This window comes from Fukomys damarensis, unplaced genomic scaffold, assembly GCF_012274545.1.
Source record: "Fukomys damarensis isolate Sample0158 unplaced genomic scaffold, DMR_v1.0_HiC HiC_scaffold_2, whole genome shotgun sequence".
In the NCBI taxonomy this organism is placed as follows: Eukaryota; Metazoa; Chordata; class Mammalia; order Rodentia; family Bathyergidae; genus Fukomys; species Fukomys damarensis.
Genome location: NW_022900914.1, coordinates 6,775,797 through 6,790,323, shown reverse-complemented (window position 1 = coordinate 6,790,323; position 14,527 = coordinate 6,775,797). Strand labels below are relative to the sequence as shown.

At 53.6% G+C, this 14,527-nt stretch overlaps 1 protein-coding gene across 4 annotated transcripts in view; it reads left to right on the top strand.

Moving 5' to 3' along the window:
• The window catches only part of Dnmt3a (DNA methyltransferase 3 alpha), a 99,038-nt gene that overhangs the window by 29,987 nt on the left and 54,524 nt on the right, over positions 1-14,527 (top strand). For all 4 annotated transcript variants that reach the window (XM_010604856.3, XM_010604852.3, XM_010604853.3 and 1 more), the window contains one exon: positions 11,392-11,496. In XM_010604856.3, the coding sequence (XP_010603158.1) occupies positions 11,392-11,496 (105 nt within the window). The remainder of the gene's footprint in view (positions 1-11,391; positions 11,497-14,527) is intronic.

Below are 14,527 nucleotides of genomic sequence, written 5' to 3'. Positions count from 1 at the left end.
ACACACACACACACACACACACACACACACACACACACACACACACTGCACAGAAAGCTAAAAGCCCAGGGACCTTTCCAGCCTAGCACTCTGGAGAGTGCCCTGGGGGTGTGCACGGTCAGACAGAGTGAGCTGGGGCAGCAGTATGTGCTGTGACCCCCTGTACAGGCTTCCTGGGCTTCCATCCCCTTCTTTCTGAGCCCAAGGACATGGTGGGCTCTTCTTGTTCAGGCTTTAGGCAGCATGCAGACCCAAGCCTACAACCTCCTGTGTTCTCCAGTGTTGGCTGTGGGCCTGGTTTTGTTTTCCTGTTGGATTGGTTGACCCTGGGCTCCCCCACCCTGAGTCCCATGTTATGACTCTGCATCCGCTCCTGTGCCTGGACTATAGGGCCCTTACCCCTACCCCCTGCCCCCCACAGCAGCTCAGGCTTGGAATTAGGACTCTTCAGGATGGAAGAGGAGCTCTGCATAAGGAGACAGAAGTCCCAGGCTCCAGTCCTGAGTGTGTCGCTTACTGGGGGTGTGGAGATGTGACTTCAGGCCATCTGGGCTTGTGTTTGCTCAGCTGGAAAATGGGGAGAGTAACCCTAGCCTCGCCTGTTTTACTGGGCAGTTGTGGAAGTCAGATGAGGTCATGAGCATGGAAGTGCCCTGCAGACAGCAAAGTCTGGTCCAATTATGAGGGATTACGACTGCTATTATTATCTACCCATAGTAACTGCTCTGGCTCAAGCAGCAACAAACACACACCCAGCTGTGGATCCCGGTGCTGACAGAGCGAGCACACTTGCACACTGGCAGGCAGGTGTCGCGCCAGAAGATGGCAGTGACCTCGGCAGACCAGGCCCGGGGCACAGGGGGGCCTCCTCTCTAGCCACCCACACCCACAGCGCACATGCTGGCTGACCTGGCACATCTCTCTGGCACCCTGGACTGGTTCCAGTAGTGAGAGGGAGCTGCCCCAGGAGGGTGCCTAGTGACACAGTGGTCTAGGAAAGCCAGGCCTGGGGCAGGGGCGCTACATCTTGGCACATGGGGAGACAGAGGCTTGGTCTGCAGCCCAAGGAGCCTGGCAGAGGTGCTGGGGATCTGGCACAGAGAGCTGTTTGGGGAGCCAGGGGAAGGGGCGGGGCCGCTCACTGGCCCCTTAGCTGCCCGGCCCCACCTGCCTCCCTTGTTCCTGCCACGCCTCCAGGCACCATTTGAGTGCTTCTGGGCTGCCAGGCCTTGGTTTAGGCTGTCCCCTGGGCTGGTGAGCCTGTCCCTGCTCTTCGCCCCTCCTCTCAGTTCAGTGCACCCTGGATTACAGTTTTCAGTGGACAAGTGGTTCTCAGAATGACCCCCAAACCAGCCACATCAGCGAACCCTAGGAAAGGGTCGGAAATGTGGAGCTCAGGCCCCAGCCCCACCTGCGTAGTCAGGAACGTGGGCCAGGCCCCAGCAATTAATGTCTTAAGCAACCCTCCAGGGAACTCTGTTGCCTACAAACATCTGAGATGGTCTGGGCGGATAATGTCCAGTGCCTAGAAGATGGTCTTGGCCCTTTCTATGTGATTACCTGGGCCCCACAGTAGCACAGAGTATAAGCCCAGGACATAGTCCATGGATAGAACGCAAAGGAAAAGGGGAGTGGAGGAAACCTCTTTGCAAGAGAGTGATCACAGAGCCCGGAGTCAGGCAGGTGCGGTGCAGAGCTGGGGGTGATGCGCTGAGTGGTTGCCCTCTGGGAGTAAGCGGGGAATCCGTGTGTGTGAGTACCCTCTGGTGCCTGCTGCCACCTTGTTCTGCCATCCGTCAGGTGGACAGGGGACACTGCAGAGGCTGAGAGGACGCAGGGTTTGGGGGCCTGAGTTGTGGGGCTGTGGTCAGGGTAAGTCAGCTGGTAAATGTGGCTGCAGCAGAGAGGGGCGGACCCCAGGGGGACAGGTGGGAGGCCAAGAGCTCAGAGGGATCCCAGGGCAGAGGGGAGGGGACCAAGGGCATTCCAGGGCCTCCTCAGATCCCCACATAGTAATGCAGGTCCCCAGGCCATTTCCACATTCTCAGGGTTCCCCTCTTTCTTCTGGCCTCAGAGGCATAATGGCCAAGTGCTCCGAGCACTGACTGCCAAGCACTCTTCACAAACTCTCACATTTAATTCTTACAACTGCCCATAAGGTAGGTGCAAGGGTCAGGGATCTAGCTCAGTGGTTCTGCCGCCTGACAGTAAGGTAGGCACTAGTATTTTCATTGCCTTTTCCTTCTCTCTTTCTTTTCTTTTTCTTTACTGGTTAGGGATCAAACTGGAACATACATTACTACTGAGATACATCTCCAGGCCTTTTGATTTATTATTCTGAGACAACGTCTCCAGAAATTGCCCAGGATAGCATCACACTTGCAATCCCTCTGCCTCAGCCTCCTGAGTAGCTGGGATTACAGGTGTATGCTGTTCTGTCTGGCTTCACTGTCTGTCTTTCTTTTTTTTGCGGGGGGGTGGTGGTTGAGGCAGGGTCTCACTGTGTAACTGAGACTTACCTGGAACTCTATGTAGCCCAGGCTGGTCTCAAACTCACAGTGATCCTCCTGCCTCAGCCTCCTGAGGACTGGGATTACAGGCATGCGCCATCAAGCCCGGCTTCACTGTCTTTCTTGTTAAGACTGAACCAAAGCTCAGAGAGGTTAAGTCATTTGCCAGAAGTTACACAGTAATAGGTGGTAGGACAAGAGTTAGGCCACCTGCTGTGTGAAAGAGATGGAGGCCTCTCCACCGTGAGACTCAGTAGTCCTGTTCCAGTTCTTCCTGCTGCAGGCTGAAGGGTGCTTTTTCAGACTGAAAGTCAGGATGGTGCAAGAGGCCCAACCCTGTGCAGCAGTGCTTGTCTGCGGTGGATGTCGGGCTTTCATCTCCAGCTGGAACACACGTGTTCAGGCCCATGGGCCTGATTCTGCACATGTGCACATGCGAACACTGCACTTAGGGCTTCGTCAAAGACACCAAAGTGGACGCTTACTTCTTACTGCTCCCCCATTCTTTTCTCTCATTTTTCGGACTCAGCTGCCTCTCCAGGTATCTGCTGCAGAGTAGAGCTTCACAAGCTGGTCAGGTGGACTGATCAACATTCTTGAGGACCTAGGGAAGGACAGGGGACAGAAGGGCACAGCAAATACAGTGAGGCTAGGCCATGGCAGTGCTCTGAGGAGGGAACTCCTCGGTGTACCCCTGGTGCCCTCTCCTGTGTGAGTAGAAGGTGCAGCAGGGTGCATGGCAAGTGTGGTCTGCGCATGTGTCTGGACCTGTGTACAAGTGTGTGTATGGTCAGGGCTGGAGCTCTTCCCTTTCCCCTCAGTCCAGCCCGGAGGCCAGGCAAGCCTTGATTTCCCTTGGGCTCTGAGTGCTTCCTCTGCTCTGGCACACAATCTTCAGGGCACCTTGGGTGGGGTCCCTGGCAGCTCCGTTCTTGGGAGTTCTCGCAGGCCTGCAGTCTGCAGGAACAGAGCATTCTGGGGAGTGCTCTGCCTCTGCTGCTCTTGGATGTCCCCATGTGATCACACAGCACGCAACAGGGGCAGGAACATTTCTACTTAGTGGAATTGTTAGATGCTTGGGCCTGTTCGGCAGGGGTGTGCTGTAAAGGACACTTGACAAGAGTACTGAGCAGGGAAACAGTTCGTCAGCTTGAGATGTTTAAACGAGATGGTGAGTGTAAGGAGATAACCCAGGAAGCTGGCACACAGAAGTTGGCCATATCTTTATTTTGGGTAACTATCCTTTGTTCATCTGTCCATCTGTCTGCCTGTCTGTACACCTACCTACCTGCACCATTGTGGTTTAGGGCGCCATAGCCCCACATTTTCAGGGAGCCCAGGTAGGGTGCGGGGGTAGGTTTCCAGTCTGCTGTGAGGCTGGCGTGGAGGGAAGCGCCTTTCTCCAGGTCTGCAGGCCCCTCCACCCACTGAAGAGAAGCAAATCCAACGCTAGTGGCTCTGAGACCCACCTCCTGATGGCAGCTGTGGATACAGCTGAGCCCACATTCACTTGGGTCCCTTCTAGTCTGTATGGTTGGACTAGGGTCAGAGCCCAGCCCTGCTGGGAAAGCGAGTTCCCCAAGAGCAGGCCAAGAAGGGCTGGGCTCAGCTGCACAGAGAGGAAGTGGGAAGCGAGCTGCAGCAGGTATCCCAGGACAGTTAGGAAATGGGCCCTTCTCTGGCACCTGGCTGGGCTCAAGAGGCCTGGTTGTGGCCTCTAGTTGACTCTGGAGAGCCGCAGGCGGTTAGGGATATCGCTGTAATCATACCACTTAAGGGGAGCATTGTGGGAAGGCTTACGAAGGAGCATGCCTTGCATGGCAGTTAGTTCATTCAGTGTGCACAGCCATGCTGGAGGCATCTGCTGTCGTTATCCCCATTTTACAGATGATGAACCAAGGCTTAGAGGGGGCAGGAACTTGGCAAAGGCCACAAGGCTACAAAGTAGATTGACCCGGATGCTCTCCCTCTATAAGGCGAGGGCTGTGCGGATCCGGTGGGTGCCCAGGAGGGGTTGGGAGTGGGCGCAGTGCCCACAGAGCCGGCTGCCAGCAGAGCGGCGGGTACACTCCACCCTGGCCCTGGGCACTGCACAGGCTGCAGAGTTGCTTATATGTCATCGCTCTGCCTCTAACCTGAATTCCCTTTGCTCACCTCCGTATCCAGGGCGCAGGAGGTCCTCTCTGTCCAGTTTCTGAGCACACCTGTGCCTGGTCTTGTGATGGAGGGGGGCATAGGCCACTCTGTATTCATGTTCAATCCAGAACTCAAGATGCCGGCAAGGGGACAGCTTGGGAGGAAGGTAGAGGCCTTGGGAAACCGGCAGGCACAGCCACTGAGCATTACGATACACAGCATCCGCTGCTTGCGGGTATCCAGGAACGTGGAGAACGGGCCGCTGAGACGTGGCCCTTGTCCTCTAGGAGAGGAGGAACAGCTTGCATCAGTGGTTTATCGTAAGAAGCCAGCAAATATTTGTTGCATGTTTTTGAATAGTTGAAATAGAGGGCCGAAGAGCTTTAGGGGATGCGGAGTGGGAGAAAAATAGGGAGCTCTGGAGGGCCCCGGAAGTGAGTGTGTCCAGCAATTGTTAGCACTCAACTCTGGCCCCTTGGCCTCTCTAGCCAGAGCGACCCCTGCAGGATGGGGCTAGCACGTCTCTGTGTGCCAGTGTGTGTGCGTGCGTGCGTGCGTGCGTGTCAGCGTCCTACGTGCTTCCTGTGAGTGCGTGATGTCGGTGCTGACTCCTGCCGCCTGGTTCTCTGTTGGCCCCAGGCAGGGCTCCGCTTCGTGCAGAAGCCAATTCATTTCACTGAATTCCACGATCACAGACAGTCCCTGGGAGGCCGGCCAGCCAGCTGGCAAAAGCTGTATGTGCTTCTTGTCCCAGGGGGCCCGGGCAAGTGGCTGGCCAGATCCAGCAAGTTGGTCCCCTCAACTCAAACACCAACTTGAGACATCTCCACGGATGCTGGGTCAGTGGCACCTGGTTTAAGTACTGAGAGGAGCATGTAGGTGTCTTTGGCTGTCTCTGGAGGAGGGCCCCCAGGGACACATATCTCTTGGGAGAAGGAGCATGTGTCTAGCATGGTGAGCCAGGAGTGTATGTCTGTGTGTGTGAATGCAAGAGTGCCCTTACCTTGCACTGCCTGCATGTTTACATTTGTATTATGCGTGTCTGCGTGTGTGTGTGTGTGTGTGTGTGTGTGTGTGTGTGTGTGCAGAACATGGCTTTGAAGGTTATAGTAGCATTTGCAGGTTTCAGGACCTGAGGGCTGGGAATTAAAAGATTTATATTTTGGTTCTGGTGGCCTCCCTGGCTCATTGATCTCTGTGAGTCAGATAACCTCTCTGAACTTTAGATTTCCTGCCTATGTAATGGAAAAGGAAAAATAATAGCATCTCTACTTTCTGTAAAGCACAAGAATAAAATGAAGTGGCATATGTGAATATGCTTTGTTAATTACCCTGTACTGTAGAAATGTGAGAGATTATTATCGTCACAGCCCAGCTCATCAGAGTGAGAAGTTGTATGTGGCTTAAAATAATCCATGTAGTGAGCTGTGCTAAAATGTAGGTCAAATCATAGCCTCAGAAGTTTAGAGAGAGACTGATGGGAACCACCTAATCTAACAGGCCTCCAATTGTGAAGATGGTTTGAAAGCCATAAAGGATTACATAAATGTAAAGTGACATTTGCGTCTAAGCCAGGGTGTAGGTTTTAGTCATCCTGTTTCCTGATTCTAGAGACATGAAGATCCACGTAGCCTAGGAGCCTCATGAACTGTTGTGTTTCTGTGGGTTGTAGATTTGCACAGGTGCCTCATCTGTGTGTACGGACTCATTATTGAGCACCTACTGCATGACAGTCACTTAAAAGTATTTTCAGGTGTCTGCCTTATATACCAACTAGGCATCATGGCTGGCCGGTCACTTTCCCCCAGGCGTCAGTGGTCTGGCCAGCACAGTGCTGAGAGTTAGAATGCTGGGTAGTGGGTGTTACAGGACAGGAAGGGGTCTATCAGCTCAGTCTAGGTGGGGGTCGGGGACAGAGATCCCAGGAAACAAGGCTGGAGAGGGGGCTGGAGTTTGCTGGGAAGCCCAAAGGGAGGGTGGTAGGGCAGAGGGAGCGGTCTCTGCTTAGGGGTGGAGGGGAAGTAGCTGCTGCTGTGCCTGCTGTGGCCTGTTTGTACCCTGTGGAAAGAGACTCGGGTGCCCCATCCAGCTCCTGGGACCCTCCTGCACAAGGACTAGTGAGCTGGGCTCAATCCTCCAGGCCCTGCATTCCTCCTCAGGGAAGGAACCTTGCATTTTGGAAGGATCAGAGAGCCTCACTGCAGCAGCCCCGGCCAGATGTTAGGCTCTGTCTGTGCTGTGAGTGATAGCTGTACATAGAGGGCAGCGAGCTAGGACTGCAGAGGCAGCAAGGCGCTGGGGAGGAAGACTAGGAGTGAACCTTCTAATCAGGATGTGTGGAGCTGGGAGGAAGTGAGCAATTCTTGAGTGACAGTCACATGGGAGCTTTTGATCTGTTACCTCACTTAATTCTTATGCCTGGCTGTAAAGTAGATATTATTATCTGCATTTTCTGGCGAAGGAAAGCAAGGCACAGGATGTTACCGCTTGAAGTAACTAGTAAAGACAGAGCAGAGCTGAAATCCCCACCCAGGTCTGCCCTCTCCAAAGCCTACCTACCTCTGATTTCTTCTGTCAGCTGCTGCTGGAAGGAAGGGCTGTCTCCTTACTTGACAGGTGAGGAAACCAGCCTGGCCCAACTCTGTTCTTGCTGGATATGATTCTGTTTCCCAGCTCCTCAGTTCACTGTGGATCAGGTTCTTCTATTTTAGTCTGAGTGATGCTTCCTAATTCAGTGCTACTTGCAGATTGGATAAGCATATTTTACATTCCTTTGCTTAATCCATCAGCAAAGATATTGAATAAAATAGGCCCCATGACAGATGCAAGAGTGAACCACTTGATATACCTCCTTGGAGCCGTGGAGGGCACAGCCCCCACTATCTGTTCACCCTGCTCAGGGGATCTGCCACCTCCCTGACAGCCTGAGCCATAGGCAGGTCCCCAGCAGAAAGCATTGCCTCTGCTTTGCCCTGCGCTGGGGCTTCTTCATGAAAGAGTGACATGTTGGCAAAGGACCTGAGTATGACTTCTGACCTGGGTTCCTATGGACACTTGCTTTCCTTAGCTCCAACCTAGGGGTGCACAAGGCTTGAGGGCACCCTGTGCTGAGAAGGGGGTACAGGCTGAGTGCACAGCACCCCTACCAGCTCTCCACATCTCAGGACACATAAGGTGATTGCCTTTTCCTCCTGGGCTGGCTAACCCTAAATTGAATCCAACAGGGGGGAAACATGCTGATTACCTGCAGCATTCCCAGACAGCATGCCTGGAGTACAGCAAGTCTGCATATGGAGTAGAGGTTGCCTGTCAGACCCCAGAGCTTTTCCATGTGCCTCATAGGAGCCAGGACTCCCCATTCAGAAAAGTCAAGTGTCTTTGTTTTGGGGTCATTGCCATGTGGTGGCCAGTGTTTGTTTTTGTCAGTTAGGCACCCTCTGGTTAGTTCAAGATAAAAGTTAGAAAATCAAATAAATGCATTTTGTTAAAGAAGTAGTTCAGGCTGGGGATTTAGCTCAGTGGTTCCACTGCCTGCCTTGCAAGTGCAAGGACCGGAGTTCGATCCCTGGTACCAAAAAAAAAAAAAAAAAAAAAAAAAAAAAGAAGTAGTACAAGGTTCAGAATGTCTAGGCAGCAGGAGTCCTTCCAGAACAGGAATTTGGCAGTGAACAAGACAGACAAGGAGACGAGCCATTTGAGAAGCAGGTGGAAGGGACTCCTCCAAACCCCCATTTTCTGGATGAGGAAATTGAGGCCCAGAGAGGATGATCCTACAACTAGGAAATGGGTATCATAGACTCACTTTGGTTTGCTTCAGGCCCTGTGCTCTTTCCATGACCTCACTTGACCCTGATAGTTTTGTAAAGATGCTGCCCACTTAGCAGTAGCAGTATGAGTCCCAAAAGCACTGCCTCACCTTGAAGTTCATTGCAGTTGTTTAGGTCCAGTTGAAACCTTTTTTGCATACTGAGCTGCACTGGTAATACTTCTTTCTGTGTGACGCAGGCGATCCTTTTGTGTGGGGTGTGAGTGGGGTTTTGGGAGACAGCTCAGGCACAGGTACATGCCCTCAGGCCACCTGTGGCTGGGCCTTCCTGACCCTCACAAGCTGCCCTCCAGCTGGCTGCTTCTCTGCTGTGCGTTGCTGAAAAGAGCCCCACCAGGATCTCTGGTCCCTGGCCAGCCTCTGACTCCACACTGAGTCTGCCCCGTCCCCTGGCTTCCCTTCCAGACCCATTCTGGACTGGGCTCCTCAAGTGGTCTTTCTTATCGCTTCTCCAGGCCCTCAGTGCTCACCGTTTTGTCATTCTGCACAGGTTAGCGGCGGTGCTGTCATAGACCAGTTGTCACAACGCCTGGCCAAGTCTGTGTCCTGATAGCATTTTTGTCAGATGACCCCGGTCTCTCAGGTTACATCTGTCTCTTCCCATGCACCAGTGACCTCTTCTGCACCTCTGACCATTCTCCTGTCCTTGGTGGGCACAGCCCTCTCCAGTGTGACCGTGCCACCCCTGAGGGCTCGGCTGGTATCTGTCATCCTCCACTCTCATCTCTGGTGGCCTCTCAGAATGGGAGCCGCCATGGTCTTTCTCAGAGATCTGCCTCAGATGGGTAAATGGACAGAGAGGGGTCAGGGACGCTTTTCCTATTGGTCCAAGGTGTACAGTTGGTTAGGGTAGGCTTTCTTTTGCGTGTCCCACTGTCACTTGAAAATTAATGTGGCAAACCACATGCTATTTTGAAATCACAGAAAATGAAAGTTGATTGGAACGTGGAGGGCCATCTCAGTGAAATCTCCAGGAAACCTGGGAACTCTGTCCTTCTCCATCTGTGGTGCCGGCATCATTCTGGGTTGGTGCCGCCCTTAGGAAGGGCTGGGAAGCCATCTTCGGCTTCCAGCATCTCGTGAAGAGCAGCCTGTAGTCCTGCTGGGTCAGGGTCCCTCTCTCCTTCCTAGCATTGTTTCTGCTGGTGATTAGTCATGCCAGAGCTCGGCTGAGTCAGAAGGGACTTGTGGGTGGTTTGTGGCCAGGCTGGAGCAGTGAGGCAGGACTTTCTAGGTTTATGCCTTTGTGCCCCAGGAGACAAGCACAAGAGGGCCCAGCGTTGCACAGGTCCTGTGTGAGGGGCAGATCACAAAACAGGCTTCTGGTCCAAAACTCAGCACGTGAGAAGGATCAAAGGAGCCAAGATGTGGTCCCTGAGACATTCCTGCGGGGTGACAGGCACATGCAGTGCCAGGCCATATGGCCAGCCTCCAGGGCAGGGATATTTACAGCAGCTGTAAAAGTCCTACACTTTATACAACAGGCCTCTTTTCAAGTACTGCATGTATTTCAAATGTAAGTCTGTGTCCTGATAGCATTTTTGTCAGATGACCCCGGTCTCTCAGGTTACATCTGTCTCTTCCCATGCACCAGTGACCTCTTCTGCACCTCTGACCATTCTCCTGTCCTTGGTGGGCACAGCCCTCTCCAGTGTGACCGTGCCACCCCTGAGGGCTCGGCTGGTATCTGTCATCCTCCACTCTCATCTCTGGTGGCCTCTCAGAATGGGAGCCGCCATGGTCTTTCTCAGAGATCTGCCTCAGATGGGTAAATGGACAGAGAGGGGTCAGGGACGCTTTTCCTATTGGTCCAAGGTGTACAGTTGGTTAGGGTAGGCTTTCTTTTGCGTGTCCCACTGTCACTTGAAAATTAATGTGGCAAACCACATGCTATTTTGAAATCACAGAAAATGAAAGTTGATTGGAACGTGGAGGGCCATCTCAGTGAAATCTCCAGGAAACCTGGGAACTCTGTCCTTCTCCATCTGTGGTGCCGGCATCATTCTGGGTTGGTGCCGCCCTTAGGAAGGGCTGGGAAGCCATCTTCGGCTTCCAGCATCTCGTGAAGAGCAGCCTGTAGTCCTGCTGGGTCAGGGTCCCTCTCTCCTTCCTAGCATTGTTTCTGCTGGTGATTAGTCATGCCAGAGCTCGGCTGAGTCAGAAGGGACTTGTGGGTGGTTTGTGGCCAGGCTGGAGCAGTGAGGCAGGACTTTCTAGGTTTATGCCTTTGTGCCCCAGGAGACAAGCACAAGAGGGCCCAGCGTTGCACAGGTCCTGTGTGAGGGGCAGATCACAAAACAGGCTTCTGGTCCAAAACTCAGCACGTGAGAAGGATCAAAGGAGCCAAGATGTGGTCCCTGAGACATTCCTGCGGGGTGACAGGCACATGCAGTGCCAGGCCATATGGCCAGCCTCCAGGGCAGGGATATTTACAGCAGCTGTAAAAGTCCTACACTTTATACAACAGGCCTCTTTTCAAGTACTGCATGTATTTCAAATGTAGATGAGCCTACATTTTAACATTCCTTTTCATGTGATTTTATTCTTTCCAGTAAAGATTCATTAAATAGGTACTCATTGGATTTTTGTACTTGCGCAAGTTTTTCTTAATATAAATTTGGAGAAACAGCTCCTTTATCAGAACATGTGTGGTCGCCAGAGGGAGCAGTGCTTTCTGCTGGGCAGTGGGACCTCCCAAAAGCCCCCTCGAGTGTATTTAAGTAGAGCCCCAAAGGTGGCTCCAGTTTGGCCAGGCAGGAGGGGGTGACAATTGCCCTGTTGATGGGCCAGCATGGCACAGCCCTGGAAGTGTGGCTGTCGTGGGGGTGGAGTAGGAGGAGGCCAAGGCCAGCCAGTCAGGCCTGGAAGAGGGTGCCTCTTGGATTAGCTCTGGCTCACAGGCTGTTTCTGTACCCACAGGAAGGAGAGGAGCAGGAGGAGCCTCGCAGCAAGGAGGAGCGCCAGGAGCCCAGCACCACAACCCGGAAGGTGGGGAGGCCTGGCCGGAAGCGCAAGCACCCGCCGGTGAGTGTCCCGCCCACGGGACCCCCCGTGCATGGGCGTGTACTCTGGACAGCAGTGATGTTTCGCAGAGCTTGCAGCTGCAGAACTTGCTCAGATTCCCCATTCTGGGTAGCCACAGCCACCTCTCATCCTCTGTTTTCTACACGGAGAGCTGGAGGCCCGGGGAAGCCAGGGGACATGGCTGAGGGGGCGCGGTGAGAGCAAGCATTTCTATCAGGTTGCCTCCCATCCCAGCTGGAAGGGCAGTAAAAGAGCCTTGCCAGACTCTCTGGGCTGGACTGACTTCCTGGCCTGGCTGCATAGGCCCCTCCCTGCCGACCCACATGCCCACCCTAGGTCTCAGCACCCCCAAGAGACCTGCAGGGCTGGAGCTGTGCCGAGAGGAGGTGCAGGCTGAGAGGAACAGCACTTCACTGTTGAAGTTCTGCAGGGGTGGAGCTGCAAGGCTTCTGGGAGCGATGGCTGCTGCAGCCTGAGGGAGCTCTAGGTTGCCGGAGCTAAGAAGAGGTAGAGGGCATGGCTGGGGGATGAGGGGCCTGCCTTTGTATGCCTTATACTCAGAGACGGAGAATTCATTCCCACACCAAAGACAGCTGGTTCCTTTCTTTTAGTCCCTTCCAGCTGAGAATGGTAAACTTTGAGCAAGAAGGAGAGGGGGAACCAGAGGCTCTGAATTTGTAACTCAGCCATTCACTGAAATGTTCTCAGCAGGGCAGGGAGGCCAGGACTGGTGCACAGCATAGGTAGGGAGGTGGGTTCTTGGAGGTGAGAGGTTTGGGAACCTGCTGGGTATGACAGTACATCTCGGCCAATTCTGCTTGAAGACGGGGGTGGGGGCAAAAGCAACGGATTTAACTGGTGAGTAATTTTAAACACTTTAATATTAAAGCTAACATGGATGTTTTATGGCCTGGAACGAGAAGTTCATGTGACAATGAAAGATAAAATGGGATTCCAGAAGAATTTCCAGTTTGCAGCCCACCACACTGGCAGATTCCCAGGAGGCCCCTGACTTTTCTACCAAAGGGCCCCTTGAGGGAGAAGGGTGTCTGGGGAGCCACATTGGCACATGCGCACCCTGCCTCCCGCTGACTGGACAGTCTGTAGAGCAAGCTCCCCCTTTCCTGATCTAGTTGCTGGGGACAAGAGCCACCACCTGTGTTGTGTTAGGAGCCAGGAACCCTTGAAGTACCATTGTCCCTGGGCCGGGGGACTGGGATCACAAGGCACAAGGGAAGGACACGCAGATGGACACGGAGGAGGGCAGGTCATACCATCCCCACCTGGAGCAGGTGCAGTGCAAAGGAAGAGCAGTTCTTTGGAGTCCATTAGAGCTGGGTTTGAATCCCAGCTCTGCTTATCTTTGTGGCTTTGAACAAGTCACTCTGCCTGAACCTGAAAAACAGAAGCAATAAGATTCATTCCTTCTAGACTGCTGCGACACTGGAGTGGATTTCTGCACCAACTGGCAGATCCTCAGCATAGACTGGACCTGCTCTTGCCTGGCCAAACCTTTCCCATTTAGGAGGTCATGGCTGCCACATTTGACAGAAGAGACAGTCTGGATTTACTGCTTCCCAGCTGTGTAGTCTTGAGCAAGTTACTTAGCCTCTCTGAGCTGCTTCCTCGTTGATAAAATAGCACTGTCAGTAATACCTGCCCTGGCTGGCCATAGTGGTACACTCCTGTAATCCCCCAACTTAGCAGACTGAAGCAAGAGAATTGCTGCACGTTCAAGGCTACGTAGTGAATTCAAGGCTAGCCTGAATTAGATGGCAAGACTGTCTCTAAAAAAACAAAACAAACAACCCCAAATAATTAAAAACAAATCCTGCCCTGCCCACCTTCTTGATGCTTTGTAAGCAACAGGGCTGAATGTGCAGAAATGGCCGTATAATGAATCTGTGCCATTGCAGGGCTGGTGATCCCAGACTGCGGGGCTGGCCTTTGGGGTGGGACCCCATATCGGCCTCTGAGCAGCCCTGGAGGGGACAGTGCACATCCTCTGTCAGTCTGGATGCCTAGCCCGTGTCCAGGTGACACTCGCAGCCACCTGGACTCTTAGAGGCCCCTGGGCCAGTGCACGGAGAAGGCCTGAGACAGCTGTTGCAAGGGCCACTGGGGAACAGAGAAAGAAGGATCCTGGAGAACCACAGCCCGGGGCCACTCTGGGGGCTTCCCGCTGTGGCCAGGTGCCCCCATGGTCCCAGCCTGGTTGTGGAGTTTTGAGTGGGGCCTTGGCCCTGGTGGGCAGGTGCTGGTCCTGGCCCCCGAGCGAGTGTTTTCATACTGACCCTGGAGAGGGCAGGAGCTTGGCCCAGGTCCTCCCCCTGTAACCGAGGGGTGCCACTGGCTGGAGGTGGGGCTTCCTGGTGCAAATGTGGCACCATCTCTGATGCCTAGAGAGACAAGGTGCAGCACCAGTGTCCTCCCCAGTCCTGAGGCTAAGCAATTTTTCACTCTCTCCATTTGTCTGTCTGCCTTCAGCAGGTGTCTGTCTGTGGGTGCTGCCAAGTGGGCCTCCTGGCACCACCCTCAGTCACACTGGACCCCACGTGCGTCCAGATGCCTGGCCGGTGGGCTTCCTAGAGCTCCATCCCCGCGTCCCCTCCACAGCACATGTACTTCTCCTGCCACTTGGGGGAAGAAACTTGGGTGAAGAACACTTGCCTCCCAGTCTAGCATGCCAGGGCCAGGCAGCCTCGCGCAGTTGTGTTAAATGCAGTGCCCGGCACATCTCTGTTCTCCAGTCTCTAGGCACTTCCTCTCTTCCCTCCTTCCCTCCCTCTCTTCCTTTTGTGTCTGGGGACCAAAGCCTGGTACACCCTGTCGTTGAGCCTACCTCCTTAGCCCTTCCTGTTTTTTATTTTGAGATAAGGTCTCACTAAGTTCCCTGGGCTCACCTAGAATGTGGGGATCCTCCCGCCTTAACTTCCTGAGTAGCTGGGATTACCTGTAGGTGTTGCCACTGCACTCAGCCCTAGAATTTTTTGTTTGTTTGTTTTGTTTTCTTGTTTTTTTTTTTTTTTTT